The sequence below is a fragment of the Erpetoichthys calabaricus genome, chromosome 7, assembly GCF_900747795.2.
Source record: "Erpetoichthys calabaricus chromosome 7, fErpCal1.3, whole genome shotgun sequence".
Lineage (NCBI taxonomy): Eukaryota > Metazoa > Chordata > Cladistia > Polypteriformes > Polypteridae > Erpetoichthys > Erpetoichthys calabaricus.
The window spans coordinates 135,711,249-135,731,824 of NC_041400.2; the positions used below are offsets into that span (position 1 = coordinate 135,711,249).

Here is a 20,576-nt window from a genome sequence, read left to right on the forward strand (position 1 = left end):
GTAATGCCTACTATCCACTAGTTACTCCTGTTTACCAACTTGTATCTCTCTGTACTTACCATACCATAGTAAAAAGTTAAATCTTTTTATAATCTTATTAACCGTTAAATGACTTCTGAAATGTGACTACCACTGACAACTTTAACAACAGGCACTGGTCATCATACGAAGCATGTAAAATTTATGTCATGACAGTGTTATGTACATAAATAAATTTACATTTGACTAGATGATGTCATTTTCTTACTCACTTGCATTCAGTTACCTTCAGTAATACTGATGGCTTCCTCTTTGTGATTATATTACATTACTTCTATTTTTTATGTATATAACATTACTTCTATTTATTATGTATTTTATTTTATGTTCATATGTTTTATTTCTATTTATGTTTTATGTTAATTTGTTCTGTTTTTGTAAAACACTTTGGCCACAGCATTACAATGTTTGTTTAAATGTGCTATATAAATAAATTGACATTGACATTTTCATGATGAAACATATTATTGCAATTGTAGGATCATATTTATATATGAGAAAGTTATTGTATTTTTCCATTATTTTTTATTTTATAAGTGGTTGTCGTTGCAGGATACTGCTGGACAGGAGAGGTATCGAACAATTACTACAGCCTACTACCGTGGGGCAATGGGTTTTATTTTAATGTATGACATAACCAATGAAGAATCTTTCAACGCTGTTCAGGACTGGTGAGTAAATACAATATTTGAGATATAAATCTCAAAATTGCCAGTTTTATTTTTTATTTTTTATGCATGTGTGTCAACTGTTATTTTTTCTTTTTCTTGGTTTTTTAGGGGTAAGATTTCTGTAATATTTAAAGTGCATCCAGAAAGTATTCACAGTGCATCACCTTTTCCACATTTTGTTATGTTACAGCCTTATTCCAAAATGGATTAAATTCATTTTTTTCCTCAGAATCCTGCACACAACACCCCATAATGACAACGTGAAAAAAGTTTACTTGAAGTTTTTGCAAATTTATTAAAAATAAAAAAACTGAGAAATCCCATGTACATAAGTATTCACAGCCTTTGCTCAATACTTTGTCGATGCACCCTTGGCAGCAATTACAGCCTCAAGTCTTGTTGAATATGATACGACAAGCTTGGCACACCTATCCTTGGCCAGTTTTGCCCATTCCTCTTTGCAGCACCTCTCAAGCTCCATCAGGTTGGATGGGAAGTGTCGCTGCACAGCCATTTTAAGATCTCTCCAAGGATGTTCAATCAGATTCAGATCTGGGCTCTGGCTGGGCCACTCAAGGACATTCACAGAGTTGTCCTGAAGCCACTCCTTTGATATCTTGGCTGTGTGCTTAGGGTCGTTGTCCTGCTGAAAGATGAACCGTCGCCCCAGTCTGAGGTCAAGAGCGCTCTGGAGCAGGTTTTCATCCAGGATGTCTCTGTACATTGCTGCAGTCATCTTTCCCTTTATCCTGACTAGTCTCCCAGTCCCTGCCGCTGAAAAACATCCCCACAGCATGATGCTGCCACCACCATGCTTCACTTTAGGGATGGTATTGGCCTGGTGATGAGCGGTGCCTGGTTTCCTCCAAACGTGACGCCTGGCATTCACACCAAACAGTTCCAACTTTGTCTCATCAGACCAGAGAATTTTCTTTCTCATGGTCTGAGAGTCCTTCAGGTGCCTTTTGGCAAACTCCAGGCAGGCTGACATGTGCCTTTTACTAAGGAGTGGCTTCTGTCTGGCCACTCTACCATACAGGCCTGATTGGTGGATTGCTGCAGAGATGGTTGTCCTTCTGGAAAGTTCTCCACTCTCCACAGAGGACCACTGGAGCTCTGACAGATTGACCATCGGGTTCTTGGTCACCTCCCTGACTAAGGCCCTTCTCCCCCGATCGCTCAGTTTAGATGGCCGGCCAGCTCTAGGAAGAGTCCTGGTGGTTTTGAACTTCTTCCACTTACGGATGATGGAGGCCACTGTGCTCATTGGGACCTTCAAAGCAGCAGAAATTTTCCTGTAACCTTCCTCAGAATTGTGCCTCGAGACAATCCTGTCTCGGAGGTCTACACACAATTCCTTTGACTTTATGCTTGGTTTGTGCTCTGACATGAACTGTCAACTGTGGGACCTTATATAGACAGGTGTGTGCCTTTCCAAATCAGGTCCAGTCAACAGAATTTACCACAGGTGGACTCCAATGAAGCTGCAGAAACATCTCAAAGATGATCAGGGGAAACAGGATGCATCTGAGCTCAATTTTGAGCTTCATGGCAAATGCTGTGAATACTTATGTACATGTGCTTTCTCAGTATTTTTATTTTTAATAAATTTGCAAAAATCTCAAGTAAACTTTTTTCACGTTGTCATTATGGGGTGTTGTGTGTAGAATTCTGAGGAAAAAAATGAATTTAATCCATTTTGGAATAAGGCTGTAACATAACAAAATGTGGAAAAAGTGATGTGCTGTGAATACTTTCCGGATGCACTGTATTCATTTACGGTGCTGTGAATCAGATATTCTGTTTGTCATTATACTGTAAATGTTCATCTGAAAAAATGAAGAAATTTAGTCATATGCTTTGTCATTTGCATGCACATTATGGTACCTAGTGGGTGAATAATGGGATTAGTTACCAATTAGTACAGATACAGTATGAAGATTGTTTACAGCTGTAATTGGTTGTCTTCTGCTGAAGGATACTGGCACCACTGACACATTAATACCCTGACTTAAAAGATCTTTTTTGCAGAAATAAAACAACAGAATGATACTTCCAGTTTTAGGACAGTTTTAACACCTTAGTAGTTCCCATTATTTGATACTAATTGTTAGTTAGTGTGTTTTATAAAATACAGCACAGAGCATAAGAAAGTTTAATATAGTATGATTACACTTCATAGAAAGCAGCATCATTGCATTGCCTCTGAAATAAATAGTTCCTTTAATCATTTCCTGACTCTTTGATGCATTAGTATTCTACCAGCTGAAACCTACAAATCCTGGCTAACTTCTTTATATAATCTATATGTGCACTCACTTTTAATTAAAAGTACTTTTTCCTAGCTCGTACATTGTAAACCAGCATGTAAAGTAAAAAACACAAAAATATCCTTCAAGGTAGAGAAAACCAAAAAGCATGGTGGCTTGAAAGACAAAATTAAAATAAGACAATGTTGTTCATAACATACATAAAAATGAAAAAAATGTGGCAAAACCAGGCAAGGAGGCATAAATGAGGAAAAAGGATTTGTCTGAAAAGGTTTGATTGACTGCATCTTGTTTCATTGGTGACAGCAAGGTGTGACAATCACATGGTCCACACTTGCAGCTTGTTACAATGTCATAATCATGCCTAAGATCTTCTCTCCACAAACTACAATGACACACTAGTGGGACTATCTCCTCAACCTCAATATAAGGGCTAATGGCTGTCCTGTATTAGTAATGACATGGTGACAAAATGGCAAAAGTAACAATAAAATGGAAAATACACATAACCCTGGCTGTAATATAACACAGGAACATCAGAATAGTGCTTGCAAAATTGATCCAAATCCTCCAGCATTCAGTAATCCTCTGAGAGACGTTAACTCCACAGCATGAACATAAAGGCAAATGGTGTTCTTAAGCATGATGTCATGGCCCCACCTCTTGGAGATTCAGCTATAAAACACAAAGACAATAACCATTAATGAAATTTGCACAAATATATAATAATAAATCATATTTAAAGAAAACAGTATTTTTTTTAAATTTGCAAATTGGTAAATAACACAAGAGAAATAAAAATTTAAAAACAACATAATTTAGTCAGGAGACAGTGCCTGGCTGAAATATAACTCAAGGTGACAGCAGTTTTGAATGGAAATGGAACCAGGAAATGTTTCAAAGTTTAGGTAACAAGCCAAAATTGGTAACAAGAAGATCAAGACAACACATCTTACAATATATAACAAAAGTTATATTCAGGAAATGGTGTAGGAAATTCATTAACCAATAAATGAACACATAATCACAGACAAATTGTCTTAAATAATAGTAAATGAATGGGATAAATTTTGTAACCAGAAGATTTAAAACAAAGTAAAAGAACAAATGCGTGTTTGCGATGAATCCACAATCTTGGACAAAGTGTCAGATGACAGCATACAGCACAACTTTCAGGACATGTCCCCTAACAACCAGCAGTTTACTGCAAGGCAACTGTACCATAATACAATAACACCCATAAGAAAATGCTGTACATATGTTGAAACACAAAATAAATATGACAATCAATAAACCCCAAAAACAATGTCAAAAGAAAAGAAGGAAACCAGGAAACAGACAGGAAAAATTAAAATTTCAAGTGAAAATACAGTATGATAGTTTGGGAAATGAATTTGGATGTTTATGGGTGTGGTATTATATTAAAATTAAAGCCTTTTGAAGAATGTTCAGTTTTAATGACTATCATATTGTATAAAAACCTGAAATTGAAACAAAAAGAAAGGAATATAATATAACTTAACATTAAATACACAGATGTAGTAATGCAAGATACATGGAGAAACCTTATACTGTTGTATTTCACATGCAGTATGCTGCAGTGCATGTTTGACCTGCCAAAATGACCTAAAGATGAAGCTCATGACGCATCACCTGTTAGTGAAATGATTGCCTCATTTTATCTCATTTTTATGAGTGTTTAAAACCCACTTAATATTGAATTCTCCAGCTACTCAGTTAGTTGCTGTGGTTATTTTGGAAAAGCTTTCACATACTCATTTTGACTATATTAAGTATAAAGTTATGTTTTATACCCTTTTCAGATTACACACAAACCTCTTAAAGGGAAATAATATATGGTATTAACAATGTAAAGAAACTAATAATTATACAGATCTAAATAATGTATTTATTTATGTGACATTGTTACTTAAAATATTACTATAATCTACTGTACTTGGGCGGCACGGTGGCGCAGTGGGTAGCGCTGCAGCCTCGCAGTTGGTAGACCTGGGGACCCGGGTTCACTTCCCGGGCCCTCCCTGTGTGGAGTTTGCATGTTCTCCCCGTGTCTGCGTGGGTTTCCTCCGGGCACTCCGGTTTCCTCCCACAGTCCAAAGACATGCTGGTTAGGTGGATTGGCGATTCTAAATTGGCCCTAGTGTATGCTTGGTGTGTGGGTGTGTTTGTGTGTGTCCTGCGGTGGGTTGGCACCCTGCCCGGGATAGGTTCGTGCCCTGTGTTGGCTGGGATTGGCTCCAGCAGACCCCCGTGACCCTGTGTTCAGATTCAGCGGGTTGGAAAATGGATGGATACTGTACTTTCTTTGTACACAAATGCATGAATTTGACATGTTTGCCCATTCTTTTCAAGAAAAGGTTTTGGAATGATTTGTTTTGAAGGCAGGAGGTTTAGTAACAGCACTGTGCCAGGATCTTTGAGTAACAAGTGATTTTTAAAATAATAAAATAGCAAACAAATATACATTTTTTAAATAAAATGAGCACTGTATTGAGTTTTGTTAGCTTTTGGTTCTTCTCTGGACTCTGCTAGAAATGAGCCGTCTCTCTCTAATCCAACCAAACTCTGGCTCTGTTAACTCCAGACATTAACATTTGAACCAATCTTGATTGAATAGCAGTTGACCACATTAAAAGTAAGGAGTACATTCACTTGTGACTGGTTGGAGATCGGAACTCTCCATTAACATTTAAAAGTGGTCAGAAACACTTTTTCCTTTTTATTTAATGCATACCCATTGCCATATCTTAAGCTTAAGCAAGTGATTACTAGTAGTAAATGGATGTATTCTGGCCCCTCAGGCTCTGAAAACACCAAATTATATCAGTGCTCTAGAAAATCGATGAGGAAAGCATGCCCCCCCAACTGACTGATAAAATGCAGGTATATCAGGTGCTCAAAACTCAAAGGGGTACTCTGCCTCCCTTCTCTTTGATGTAATATTCATATCACTATGCCCTGAAACTCTTCTTCATGCTGAGTAGGTAGAATCCCACAAAAACAAACAGTACTGCAAATTATTTGGTTCCTCTTCAGACATTGCCTATCGATAATGTACTTGCACAGCTTTGTGCTTTGCTTTCTACTCCTGTGCAATGCCATCATTAAGTCAGCGTTCTTAGTTTACAGGTGCATTGTGCATTATAACAATGAACTTTGTTAAAGGAGATTAAAAAAATTTCTAAACAAGCTGTCTTGGTGTCATACACTTCAAAATGATCATGTATTGACTGTTCATGTAGTTGTTAGCTGTATATTATCCGAAATTTAAATAAAAAAAAAATAACATTAATATTATTATAAAAAAATAGCCCACGTCCATGACAGAAAAAAAATTAGCCTGTAAAGAATTCAAAATTCTTTGTAACAAAAGGACACAAAAGGTCATTAAGCATTGGGGCAACAGACAGTGATTCCCGTGTAAATGAAGATCAAAACAATAAGGCAAAGCGAATGAACAGTTAACAAGATGACATCTTTTCAGACATGAGCCCCAGCTGCATTCATGGTGGCCCTCTTATGGCTTTTCAGAAAGAAAGAACGAGTCCGGAAGTGACATCAGAGGTCCACACACCGTTGATCTTCTGGTCTGGGGATCGAAGGACAGGAAAGTCAGTATGTGACAACACCACCCCATGGTTTGGGGGGTATCAGTGATAGAAGAGCCCTAAAATTGACTCCCAATTATGGGTGCATAACAACTGTATGAAGAAAAGCTATCTGACAAAATCTGTAACATGTATCATTGTTAGGTGGTAACAATGGAGTTGTGCAGACGTAGGTATATTTCAAGTATAAATTATTTCAGCCTAAAGTGAAAATATATTGAAAATTACCTTGCTCCAGGAATCATTTGACTAAATGTAATTTATTTGTCAGGTCAAATAGTCTTATTATTAATATTCCTATTTTTTATGTGTTGTTTAATGTTACACATTAATAACTTGAAATTTCTATATGGTGTAAATAGTATTTTTCACCCAAACTAACTGTTTAAGTGTAATGCATTGTCTTGTATGTTTCTTGTATGAATCTCTTAACAATTACTGAAGCTATGTGGTATAAGGAAAAGAGTAAAGACAATTTCCATGATTAAAAAAGAAAAGAAGGTTGAAGACGCATTGCTTCAGCTCTGTAGCCTTTATCTGGTGTGTGACTGAAAAGGAAAAAAAACTGGATGAGATTCAAAGGGATATTAAACAAATAATAGACAAGAGGAGGTACAAAAAGCAGCTGTAAAATTATAAGAAGGAGACAGAAGTGGTTTGAGGCACCAAATGGTTTAATGTCTGTTGTTAATGGAGGAAAAATAACAGGGCAGAAATGGAAGGGGTTGAGCGGTTGTCATCCTGGGTGGAAATTATGTCCCTAGTCTTTTATATGGATCACTTCCATTTTAAGGCAAAAAGAAAATGGATTTGTGACGTTGTCACACTAAAATCTTTCATAATATTAGGTGACCTGATACCCGTGAAACACACTCTACGCTTACATTTTTGACAAATACCCAAGCCCCACCCCCCATTTGTTGTGTCTTTAGAAGGACACAGTACAGTCAGCGAGTGGATATTGTGACAATAAGGGGCGCTGTCGCTCCTCCAAACCCGCAGACAACCCGTCCAGAGACCAGGTAAAAGTATCAAAATAATTTTAATTTCTTCAATACTGTGCACAAAGCACCTCCACCTCCACGATACACAATAATAATCAATAATAAACAATAATCAACAGTAAATCAATCTCTTCTCTCCACCCAGCAGCTCTGTCGCACTCCCTCCCAACTCCGGCTCAGTCTGCTAGGTTTCCCACAGTCCTTTTTATAGTACTCGACCCAGAAGTGGTTCTGTCCTTCATTTCATGTGATTCCATAGCACTTCCGGGTCAGATGAAAACACTTCTTTTTCTTCAGCCCGGAAGTACTTAATTTCTTCCGTCCCCGTGACTAGGGAGTACTTCCGGGCTATAAGGAAAATATAAATCCCTGTGCCTCCCTGCAACGTCCCCTGGCGGCCCCCACAGTATCCAGCAGGGCTGTGAAGCCGAAATCACATTGTCCATGATGCCCTGCGAGAATTCGGGGCACCTCCATGTTGCAGGGAGGACTCCATCTAGCGGCCTGGGAGTGTTGGCTGGGATAAACTGCCGGCCATCTTTCACAATATATTTGTGTAGCTCCCTGACTGTAGGTAAGACTAGTCTTTTCTGAAGAAAAAAAAAAGACTAGTCTTTCCTTTTAACTGTTGTGAATGAACAACATGGTATACAACAATGGTAATGTTACTACCATCGTTGATTAAAGAAGTTACAGTACAGTCATTTAAGAAGCCACCCAGGTTGAGAGGAAGAATATGAATTAGACACCATAACACCACAGTATTTTCTGCCTTTGGCCCATGCACAGTACATGGACTTGCGCTAAAGGAGGAAATTGGTGCTGACATGCCCAGGATCCATACAATTGCATAACTGGAGGAGACTTCAACTTTCCAGTGGGATAATTCTTAACGGTAAATTCTCTGTGGTTTTGATCTCCTCTTTTCCTCTCCTCAACCTCCTTCTAAGGTGATTCAGTGTCTTTTTATGTCACCAATGAGTTTTTTCATGTTTTTACAGATCTGGGGGCTCATGCATAACGCCGTGTGTAGAATTCACACTAAAACATGGCATAAGGACAAAGGCTGAAATGTGCGTACGCACAAAAAAATCCAGATGCATAAATCTGTGCGTTGGCCAACTTCCATGTTCTTCCACTACATAAATCCCGGTCAGCGTGAAAAGTAACGCACGTGCATGCACCTGCTGCCCCACCCCAAACTCCTCCCAGAATTACGCCTCTTTGAATATGCAAATCAATATAAATAGCCCTTAAGCTCAGCGTTCTGTGAAATGACAATGACAAAACCACAGGGGAAAATAGAAGAATTTCAGCGAATACCAAGTGGAATTTTTTGCAAGGAAAAACATACTATTTGTTGGTTGAAACGGTGGTATAACCAACAAAAGGAAGTTGATCGAGTGACATAGAGTGTCGGAGAAACTTGAAAGCTCAAGTTTACAAAGTCGCACAGTGCCCGAAATAAAAAAGAAGTTGTCAGATATCAAAGTCGCCGTGAAAAGGCGAGTCATAGCCCACCGTCTGAGTGTCATATGAAAGCTTATTAGGGTACAGAGAAAAAAAAAATAGGCACACAGTGGGGAAAAAAGCACGAAATGTCAACTTTAATCTCAGAATTTCCACTTTAATCACATAGTATATTTTGTCATTAAAGTAGAACATCATAAACTGCATCGTAAAATCGTTTAATTTACTAGTTTCTCAAATCCCATCGTAACTAAAGTAGCACATTAAATGCTTTGTTTTGTATTTGATCTTCTTTGTGCTCTATGTGTGTGAATCACTATGTGTTTCTTAAATGGCTTTCTCTTCCTCCGATAGGACACAGAATCCATTATATTTGTGATATTACAGCTCTCTGAATAATTAAAATAGTGAGATGTATACTTGATATAATTTTCATGATGATAGGAGTTAAAGCATGTTATTAAACATGGGAACATGGTGGCGCAGTGATTGTTCATGCCTCACTCAAGATGCATGCTGCGCCGTGCGCGACCTTCGATTAAATAATTTATTACAGTAGTACTGTCTCTTTCAAACGTACTAACCCCCAATTCCTGTCCTTACTTTTCTTTCTCCAAATACCCAGTTGCCACACAATCAGCTTTGTAATAGACGTTAAGCCATCTGTAAGCTTAGAACGCCGATTCTTCAAAACTTTTAAGGAACATTGAAATATCTTCGTAGTACATGTTTAATTATTCTATCCATCTATCCTTCCAGTGTCGCGCCAGCCCCAGCAAGAATACAGCGTGAGGCAGAAACAATCCGTGAACTGAGCGCCAGCTCCTCGCTAGCGCTTCGGCACCGTGTCCTCACATGGTTTTACATTGTTCCCAAAAATAAATTGCATGTTTTTTTAATACTGTCACATGTTATTACTTTAATCTTTTATCTAGGTCGACCCAGATAAAGACATATTCGTGGGACAATGCACAAGTGATTCTTGTTGGAAACAAGTGTGACATGGAAGATGAACGTGTAGTTTCTGCTGAAAGAGGAAGACAGCTAGCAGATCAACTTGGTAGGTTATGTTGTTTAACATTTGTATACTGTATAACATTCTAAACTGCTGTAACCTTTCATTTGGAAATTATTTTCGCAATACTAGATTGTAGAGTAAGAATATCATTAATTCAGTCCCCTTTGTACCTGTTATAATGCATTAACTTTTAACAATACACTTGAATGAATACCTTCAGAGATTCACACATGAATGGTGATGCATAAACGTACTCCATCTCCAAATGTTTGACTGTTTACACCTCACTGAGATTTGAGTGTTACAAATTCCTTGCCCAATTTATATACAAGCCCTGAAGCTGCAAAAGATGTTTAATCTAGCACACAGCAGTTAATCCAGTTTTTTGGTCTTGCGGTTTTTCATATGACTGGAAGCAACCATGTATCTAATTCACGTAACTCTTGTTTGAAAAATATTGCTCTGTTTTCCCTTCATATTTAAAAGGTACAATTGTCCACTAAAAATGAGTAACTTTTCCTTTGTGGCATGTTTTCTGTTATGCAGGCTTGTAATAACAATGGTTGTAATAGTCTTTAAGTACTCCCTGTTAGATTGTTGGCAAGCTTTGCGGGCACAATGCTATGGCTAACATTTCATCCACTAGTTTGATATTTCCTGTTGTACTGGCCAATGATTAGCAATATACTCTTGGCATTCACTGTTTGCAATTAACCAACATGTAGATAAAGTGGTAATACTTCATAATAACTTTGATTAATCAGTTATTAGCAAACATTATATAACAGATTATTAGTTCATGGCGGCACGGTGGCGCAGTGGGTAGCGCTGCTGCCTCGCAGTTAGGAGACCCGGGTTCGCTTCCCGGGTCCTCCCTGCGTGGAGTTTGCATGTTCTCCCCGTGTCTGCGTGGGTTTCCTCCGGGCGCTACGGTTTCCTCCCACAGTCCAAAGACATGCAGGTTAGGTGGATTGGTGATTCTAAATTGGCCCTTGTGTGTGCTTGGTGTGTGGGTGTGTTTGTGTGTGTCCTGCGGTGGGTTGGCACCCTGCCCGGGATTGGTTCCTGCCTTGTGCCCTGTGTTGGCTGGGATTGGCTCCAGCAGACCCCCATGACCCTGTGTTCAGATTCAACGGGTTGGAAAATGGATGGATTATTAGTTCATGTTTATTCATATGTTTACACAGAAAATGAAATTAAATGATAATTCATATATTGGTAACAGTTTATGATAAATCATTAGTCAATTGTTAGCAAACATATAACGCTTCTTTACATCTTTATAAATCATTTATTTATATTTGTAAGTCTTTTTGCAGTGCTTAATTTAAAGCTGGTACTATTCACTATTGTGAAGGTTTATAAAGTTTTATTAGTGAAAACAATATTGTTAAGTACTACTTACGTATATATAGTAGTTGTGTTTATGTTTGTTTGACCTGAGAATTACACCATACTACTCACTATATTATACAGTATGTTGGTGTCTCTCAGTATCTTTATATTATTGCTGTTGTTTTAATTTGCTACATACAAGTCACGTTTTCTGTTTGCTTGATACCTTGAATTTGTTCAGAGACCCTTCACTGGATGACAGCTTGTACAATGAGCACCAGTAATAAACCTATAGTTCAACCAAACAAAGGTAATTGAAAGAGGCCCTACACTAATATGAATAAGGGCTGTCTGATTGAACATTACTATTCAAATATAATTTGAATGTGTTGTGGCAGACAGCCAGGGATCTTGCCCCACTGGGACGCCTGGAACCCTGAAGGACCGGGAGAGTGGCAGTATATTCCCCTGGACGCAAGAGGGTAGCCTCCCTGGATTCCATTAGGGCCACGGATACAGAGCTGGGAAGTTCATCCTTGTGGGGGTCCGTGGCTGCCACCAGGGGGCACCTGGATGGTTCCTGAGCCATGGATTGCAGCACTTCCGCCACACCAGGAAGTGCTGCTGGAACAGGAACCAGATACGCCTGGAGTGCTTCCAGGTGCAAGGGCAGCCTGCCGGAAGATCATCAGGGAACACCTGGAGCACATCCGGGTGGGCCATAAAAGGGGCCGCCTCACTCCATTCGAGGAGCCGGAGTTGGGTGGAAGAGGACGGAGCTTGAGTGGAGTGGAGTGGAGTAGAGGCGGCGATAGACTGAGGAGAAAATGACTGCGAGCTGTGTTTAGGCTAATTTGTGTACTGTGTTAGTGCAGTGTAGTGTTGTGTAAATAAACGTGTGTGCTTTTGGACATCTGTCTGTCTGTGTGTGGGTATCTTTCACAGTGTTTAAAAATGTATTCAAAGGGAAAACCTGACTTAAGAATGTAAAAAAAATATATTTCCTCATAGTAATGTTAGCATTGTAATAACTCGTACTCCAAGCAAAATTTCAGTATTTACAAATCAGTATTGCGTATCACTTACAGTAAAATCCTGTTTAGTTAGCTTGTCATTAGCAAAATGGCCATCTTGAACACAACCCTTCAGAGAGCATTTTGGGACAGATTTTTCTACATTGTGCTTTGCTATTAGATCTACCATTGTAGTAAAAAACATCTTTTAAATAGTTTTCCTCTATTCTTTTCTGTTCACTGTTTATCTCGAAATTGCAGATTTACCATTACAGTATATTATGCCAGTACTGGTAAGCATCCTCCCCAGCAAACAAAAGCTGGGAAAATAAAAATTGCTTTATTTCTAATATTCCTTTTTAATCATAACAAATCACCTCTTTAAAGAGCCTTAAAGAACCTTTTCAATGTTGGTAATACTCATTTTGGTTACCTCAGCCAGCAAACTGTTAAACTGACTACTAACTTGACTCACAATGAATTTAACAATGAGCCGTAAGGAAAAAATATTCAGGTCACCTGCCTTACATTTTTTTTTAAATATTCTAATGTAATGTAACAACACATGGCATGTGCAAATTATTTAAATTGTGTGGGGTTTACAAATTGTGGAGATATGCCCACAGTTCATTTTTATTTCCATAGAAGGGGACAAAGGCATAGGAAGTAAAGTGACAAAGTTACTGTAAAAAATCCTGTGATGTCTATGTTGCTTATGCTGTAACAATGAGTGAAAAGTATTCAGAGGAGGCACCCAAACTCAAAATTATCCTTTTGTTCGACTTGGTGGGGTGTGCAGGGTGGAATGGGAATGGGGTATTCTTTGAGGATGAGGTGCATTTTCTCCTAAGCTAACTATGATAACCAAATTCTCTTGAGTTGATGTACTTATTTTGGCTTTATAATCGGTAATTTAATACATATGATATCATGTTCCACCAGCTATTGTCTGAAAAAGACTTAATTATTTATTTTATATTGTAAATGGTCTGTGTATAGTTACTCTCCAGACAGTGTTACAGCATATAAAAGAGTATTACTGTTTACAAAGCAAACTTAAATACTAGAAAATAACACACATTTCTCTCTTTATTCTTCCTTTTTATTCTGAAGGTTTTGAATTCTTTGAAACAAGCGCCAAAGACAACATCAATGTTAAACAGACATTTGAGAGGCTTGTGGACATCATCTGTGACAAAATGTCTGAAAGCTTAGAAACTGATCCTAACGTCAATGCTGGGAAGCAAAACACACGATTAACAGACAACCCTACTCCTTTACAACAGCCCAACTGTGGGTGTTAATATCTCGTAGCATTTTAAAGGTAGTTGAGATGTGTGTTGTTGCCAAGATATATAGATATATATATGTATAAATCCTTAGATACAGTATTTAAAAATTCATTTATAGCTTACAGATCCTAATAAATGAGTAAAAATAAATATTTTAGTTTTTATGTGCACAGTATAGTTTTTCTAAATACCTCTTCTTTTAGTGGGTGGATCAACACACAATCACTGCAGGCTTATATTGCATAATCTGTTTACAAAAGTTTATATACAGCATTTTTCATTTGGATTTATTAAAATGTATGATTATTTTTATTGTTCCATCTATAATAAAGTATCCTATTGGTTATCAGATAAATGGAAAAATACATGTATTACCACACTCTGGACACACTAGAATAAATGATTCATGCCTCTGATACACATTGGTAACTGGATTATCTTTGGAACCTTGGTACGCAGCAGATGGCCATCTGAGAAATCTCTTTAACTGAACTTGAGATTGTTGTGTATGTTTACAGAACAGTAGACCTGTCTGCATGCAAACACTTTGAAACAGAAAAATGCTTTAGTAGACCTCTACTTTATTTATTTATTTAGTCTACTCAGTTTATCTTTCTGTAACAGATATCAGACAGTTTTGGGGAAGTGTTAAAAATACAGTAGACTTGCGAAATTTACTATTGACTACCAAGGGTGACACATGTTTACAAATTTCTGATACGAATCAATTATGTAGCTTTGCATTATAACACATTCATTATTGAATGACTTATGTACAAACAGGAAGGAGTCACTGTTACCGGTATGGCCTTAGTTGATCCAGTGCTACTCTGGTTTTGAACTCTGGTTTCATAACACTAACTGCAGCTCCTCTGTCAGGCCAGTGTGTTAACCTTCTGAACTGAAGTGACGTTCCTTCAGTTTGGGAGGCAATCAGTGGTATTCTTTATGCAGCCACTCACAGTTTCTGTTGTAGTATATAATTTATGCTGAATATACGTCATCAGAAAAAAAGCACATTTGAGGACAGTATTGTGAAAAATAAATTGTTACGGTAAGCCAGCATAGTCCAGCGTCAAATTTCAATTGTTCTTTTAAAACATAATTTATACAAAAGTTACCTTCATTCTGGTGGAGTTTCCAGTTTGATATTTCTTCTTGCTCACGCTTGGAACGTTGTGAGTAACCATGTTTGTCTTAATACTTCGTCTAAGGGTTTTTATATTTGTGCAAGTTTTCTTTTTTAAACTTTTGCCACTAATGTGTTTTAAATTTATTTTATTAAGAATTTGTGTGTTATATTTATACACACACTGTCATTACAGTTAGGTCTTTAAATTTTTACATGCAATAAATGCATGGGGGAAATAAATACTGCTTTTTCTACATAAATATTTACTTTTCTACACATTTTTTTTCTCTAGCTGCTATATGTCACTCTACCCTAGCTGCTACCTGAATTTAATTCTTGTGTGAGGCAAGAAGATGTTTTTAATGTGTAGCATTCTTACAGTACATTATTTAAAATGTACATGATGGTGTTATGTATTTGAAAATTTTATTGAAAAGTTTCCCATTTAAGGATTTTTTTAATCCATCAGTGCATTTCTTTCTCCAATCACAATACAGAATAGTAAACGAATCATTAATCATTTGTATACTTCCTTAATCCAAAGAAAGGTAGTAGTATAGTTAAAATACTCCCAGCCTATATTCCACATGGAAATAGTTACAGTATAGCTTGTTTTTATTTTAAATAATCCCTTTGAAAGGGGAGAACTTCTGATTTGATTATATACCCTTCAAGATTTTTAGAATTTAAAAACATGCTTTATGCTTGTTACATTGGCACTAAAGCCTTGTGGCTTGTCAAATGCCCTTAGAAACGATTTAATGTCCCATTAGAAAAATTCGTGTTCTATCTGAATAATATGATTTAAAAAAATCTCAAGAGAGTATCATTTTTATTTGATTTTAGTTAAAGTATAACCAAAAGAATAAGGAAACTGTCTCAATTAAAATTTCATGCTTGATCAGTAAAAATGTCTTAAAACAGTACATCCACCTGAAGTTCATTTTCAGTTACTACAACATTAAACCATTAAGATTTCAAATAGTGTACAAATATTTCCAGTCCCAAGTTGCCACCACACAAAGAAACAGATGCATTTTCGTTTGGCAGGCACTCCACTGTAATTCAGCCTGTCAGAAATTTAGAGCCAACACTCTTCGCAACAGGATTCAGAACTGTTATGGTCTTGTGCCAGGTCTGCCCTCTACTGCCTTATGCCTGTTACACTAATAATATACAGGGCATATTCACTTTAAAAGGAAATATTAGCATAAAGATAGCCAATGTAACTAGTGATGTCAGAGTCCTCATATCAGTCTAAGTGGGAAAACTTCAGGTCAGATCGACAAGCAGCAAGATCAAAGAAACGTCTGTGGATTCACACAAACTGTAAACAGATAATTTAAAGGACAATAACTTTCTGTTTTCAGATACACTGTTTAAGAGGGAAATGCAAATTCATGATTTGTTCTTTGTTGAGCTTGTTAAATGTCATTGCCCAGCATTTCGAAAACACATCCCTCACTCTAAAAATGCCAAACCATTTCTTTTTCACATGTTTCATATGTAATAAGAGTGTATGTAGTACATTTTTCAATCCATAACAATATATGCATGTGGAAAAGACTGTATATAATGCTAGGAACGTTTTATTGTAGAGTTCACAATGTAGTAAGTTAAAAAACAAAAACTTTACTATGAATGATTTATCAGAAAGTCATTAGTGTCTGAGATGAATGGAGCTGACTGAATGTGATTTTGGATTGTTTGGTTTCATGCCTTGTAGTATTTCCTTGTGTCTTAAATGTTGCATGCCATAGTAAAATACTTTTATAAATTAACCTCAGGATTGAGGTGAAATGGGCCAAGAAGTGCAATATTTAAAGAGCTGTTCCCTGTAAATAATGAAGTGTATTCATGTGTTTTCAGATGTAAAGGTGTGCAGTGGCTGTCTGTCTAGAAATCTCATTTAGCATTAGGTGCCTTGTGCAACTTTGTAATGTATGAACACTTATCTATTGTGTATGTAATAGCCAGTCAACTGGTGGTGGGCTGCACCAAGACTATATTTATCAAGATTAGTTTGTACCCCAACAGTTTCTGTGAGTAAATTCAAAATAATAATTGTGTTTTATAAATACTTGCCTTTCTATAACCTGATGGTTTCCAGTATTACACAGTATCTTTAATACTGTTATAGAAGTGAATGGTGCTGTATATGTATTTACATTCATTATAAAATTACCAGTAAATTATTGAAGATGTGACTGTTATAATCCTTTTAAATAAGTATACAGTGTATAGAATTACCTTTATCCTTTCAGAGTGTAAACAATAGACAATAGCCTTATTTCTTGAACTTGCTACACTGTCATATATTTTGTACACAGTATGAAAAACTGTTGTGTCTACGTCGTGTTGCAGAATACATGAAGCGTTTTAAAACTCAGGCTAAGTTGCTGTTTGCTGATAATCAAAAACAAAGAAGTGCAATCGTCATACTGCTGCCCATACTCTTATGGGTACAGCTGCTAATAAAGTACATGTACAGTAGTGCTTATTTAAGATGAATGGTGTAATAATTTATTCATAATATCCTTTTCCTATGTAATTTTGTTTCTTTGTGAAATGTTGAAAAATAGTGTGATTAACTACTTTAAAATGAAAATTATTATCCACCTTTAAAGGCTAATCGTGCCTGTGTGGTTATCTTTGTTCTCCATATGTTTGCATTACTTTCATCTCTTTGTTCAGATTATGCTGGCAGGTCATTTGGCAGCTCTGACTTGCACCCAGGGTGAATGTGTGTGTGTGTTCGGCAGCGTTTGTTTGCATTCTAGGAAGAAGTGTAATGTGGCTTTCTGATTTGGAGTTTAGCTCCAGCTCCATCTCCCCTGAACCATGACAAATGAGTCTGAAAGAGCACGGACAGACAATTTCTAAATATTAATTTCTTTGAGGATGCCTAAACATAGACAGAACTAGCTCCCCAAACCGCAAATGAATATTTGTTACTCTAACGGGTTCCTAAATGATCAAATATAAACATTTATGAAAATGACACTACAGATAGTAATAGATATTGTTAGAAAATAAGGATTGAATGGAAAATGATTGCTAATAATAATTAGGCTGTATATACTGTATTTTTACATTTTCCAAAGTGTAGCACCTTAAAGTACCATTTTATAGTAACATTTGGTAAAACCTATAGTAGTATGGCATTTATTTTGATATATGTTTGCATTTCGTAGGCAGCTAAAACAGTGAACAAGGCAGTAATAATCATTTCCAGCATAACCATCATTATTAATAAGATTGTGTTGTTTTACATAAAGAGTTAAGAAGTCCCCAATCACACTCAAATATCATGATTGCTTTACATACCATATTAAACATAGTTAAAAATATGTTTCATTCTGATTTATCAGGTATTTCTGGAGATTTCCAGATCTGAATTCCCTCTAGGTCAACATGAAAACATTTAGATTTTAGGTCAGTTAGACTCTTTAAGGTTTTGTATTGGTGCCAATGTCCTCTATTAGTACAATAAATTCTGCAACATTTTTAAGGAATATTATTTGGTGTTTTGGCCAAAAGCAATGTCTGTGCATATGCCGTATGTTAATCATTTGCTGCATAGCATTTTCAAGGTTTCCAACTAGCACAATCCTGTTTGTCTTCTGTCCTCAAAAGCACCCATACTCCTGTGGATATTAAGTGACAGTACATTTTTCGTAGCTTTTTTGTAACCTGCAGGACTTTCATAATGTAATGAATTCAAGGGTCATACTGTATACCCAACGGCCAATGGCAAAATGTAGCTAATATTATTGGTCTAGCATAAGAAGTACTGGATATGAAGCGTATATTTAAATAGCTGCCAATTTTAGGAACTAGCTTTATACTTAGTCTAATTCTGCACTGTTCCTCTTGCCTTTTTGAAGCGATAAGTAATTTTTTTTACTGATCCTATAAAAATAAACTGGTTAATGACTGCCTGTAATTAGTGAGGTGGTGTATTTCAAATAATGATATTATGGTGACTTACTTATATCAAACAGCTGTATTAAAAATATATATATGTCTTTAACATATAGCCCCAGCAACTAAATTTATATTTTGTTGTGCACTGTTTTATTCTATTTATCTTGTATGAATAATACTAAAAATCTGGATATTTTGTTTGTATGTGATTTATGTACACTTAGAGTGTTTTGGAGATGACAATAAATATATGCATTGTATTGTGGATTCATGTTTCTTTATTTTCTGGTAATGTCTTCCTCCGAAGATAAAAGAGTGGGTATGATTATGTTTACGGCAATGACAGAACAGCATCTGGGCAGTCAAATGAAGCTGTATTAACACAGTACTCACGTGATTCAGTTTTGAGAAATTTTAAATATGGCATTTGTAAAGAACAAAGGAGAGATAAACACAAAAAAAGAGTTGGGGGAATTCCCTGTATGATGTTGGTGGTCCAATTCAAAATAAAGGACTGTTGCTATGGTCAAAATTGAAAAAAAACATTTGACAATTAGAGAATATATTTTTATGGAAAAATGGCAGGAAGGAATTAGAACCAGAGAGGAAGTGGAAGTGGTTTTGAAGGAAGTGACATCATCACTGTGGTGCGGAAATGACATCATCATTGTGAGCGGGAAATGAACTCGTCAGATGGGGACCAGAAGTGATGTCTTCATGGGAAGCCGGAAGTGCCGTTGCCTGGGACTCAGGTGAGAAATATTTATTTTTCTTCGGTTGGTCTGTTGGGAGAGGAGAAAAGGCTTAGTACTCTGTTCCAACCCCCCCATCTCTGGTTATTTCATGCTTATTTGGACACTTTGGCTGCCCCCTAAGTGGACATGTGTGGTACATTATATTGTCCGAGTAAAGGTTTACTGTAGGACAGAGGCAATGGAAGATACAATTAATATGAAAAGTAATTATCAACACTGGAGGGGATATATCAGATTTTAAAGCTAAAATGAATGCAGTATATTTGAACTAACATTTGTGTTTCACACAAGTATGTGACACATTGTCTCCAGGAAAATGTCGACAGTTTTCTAAGCTAAGAAAGCAATGCATAGAAGTGTCACAGATCACTGAAGAATACATGAAGCTGGTATGCATCTGTTGTATCATAGGTACTGGAGTTAGAGAATCAGCAGCATTTGATCTTTATTCTGAAGAGTTAGTATCAATTAGCCATACCTGCCATACAGTCACAGTGCATGGAGAAACAGAGATGTGCATCATGTGACTCCAATCCATCGCAGGGCACACACAGAGTACCGTAACAAAATCCACTGGGATAAAATACCACACAAGAATAGCAAGGCAAGATTTGAACCTCAGGACTGTGACACATCACTGGTAACCGCTGCAATAAAGTGATACTCTGAAAAAATAACATCAAGAAATACTGTATAGATAGATAGATAGATAGATAGATAGATAGATAGATAGATAGATAGATAGATAGATAGATAGATAGATAGATAGATAGATAGATAGATAGATAGATAGATACTTTGTTAATCCCAAGGGGAAATTCACATACTCCAGCAGCAGCATACTTGTAAAGAACAATATTAAATTAAAGAGTAATAACAATGCAGGTATACAGACAGACAATAACTTTGAATAATGTTAATGTTTACAATTCCCCAGGTGGAATTGAAGAGTCGCATAGTTTGGGGGAGGAACGATCTCCTCAGTCTGTTAGTGGAACAGGACATTGACAGCAGTCTGTCG

At 36.8% G+C, this 20,576-nt stretch overlaps 1 protein-coding gene across 2 annotated transcripts in view; it reads left to right on the top strand.

The window, feature by feature from the left end:
* Nucleotides 1-19,060, top strand: part of rab3c (RAB3C, member RAS oncogene family) — a 99,365-nt gene extending 80,305 nt beyond the window's left edge. For both annotated transcript variants that reach the window (XM_028805435.2, XM_028805434.2), the window contains exons 3-5: nucleotides 592-710; nucleotides 10,019-10,143; nucleotides 13,563-19,060. In XM_028805435.2, coding sequence (XP_028661268.1) covers nucleotides 592-710; nucleotides 10,019-10,143; nucleotides 13,563-13,753 — 435 coding nt within the window. In that variant the 3' untranslated portion in view covers nucleotides 13,754-19,060. The remainder of the gene's footprint in view (nucleotides 1-591; nucleotides 711-10,018; nucleotides 10,144-13,562) is intronic.
* Nucleotides 19,061-20,576: the final 1,516 nt, after the last annotated feature.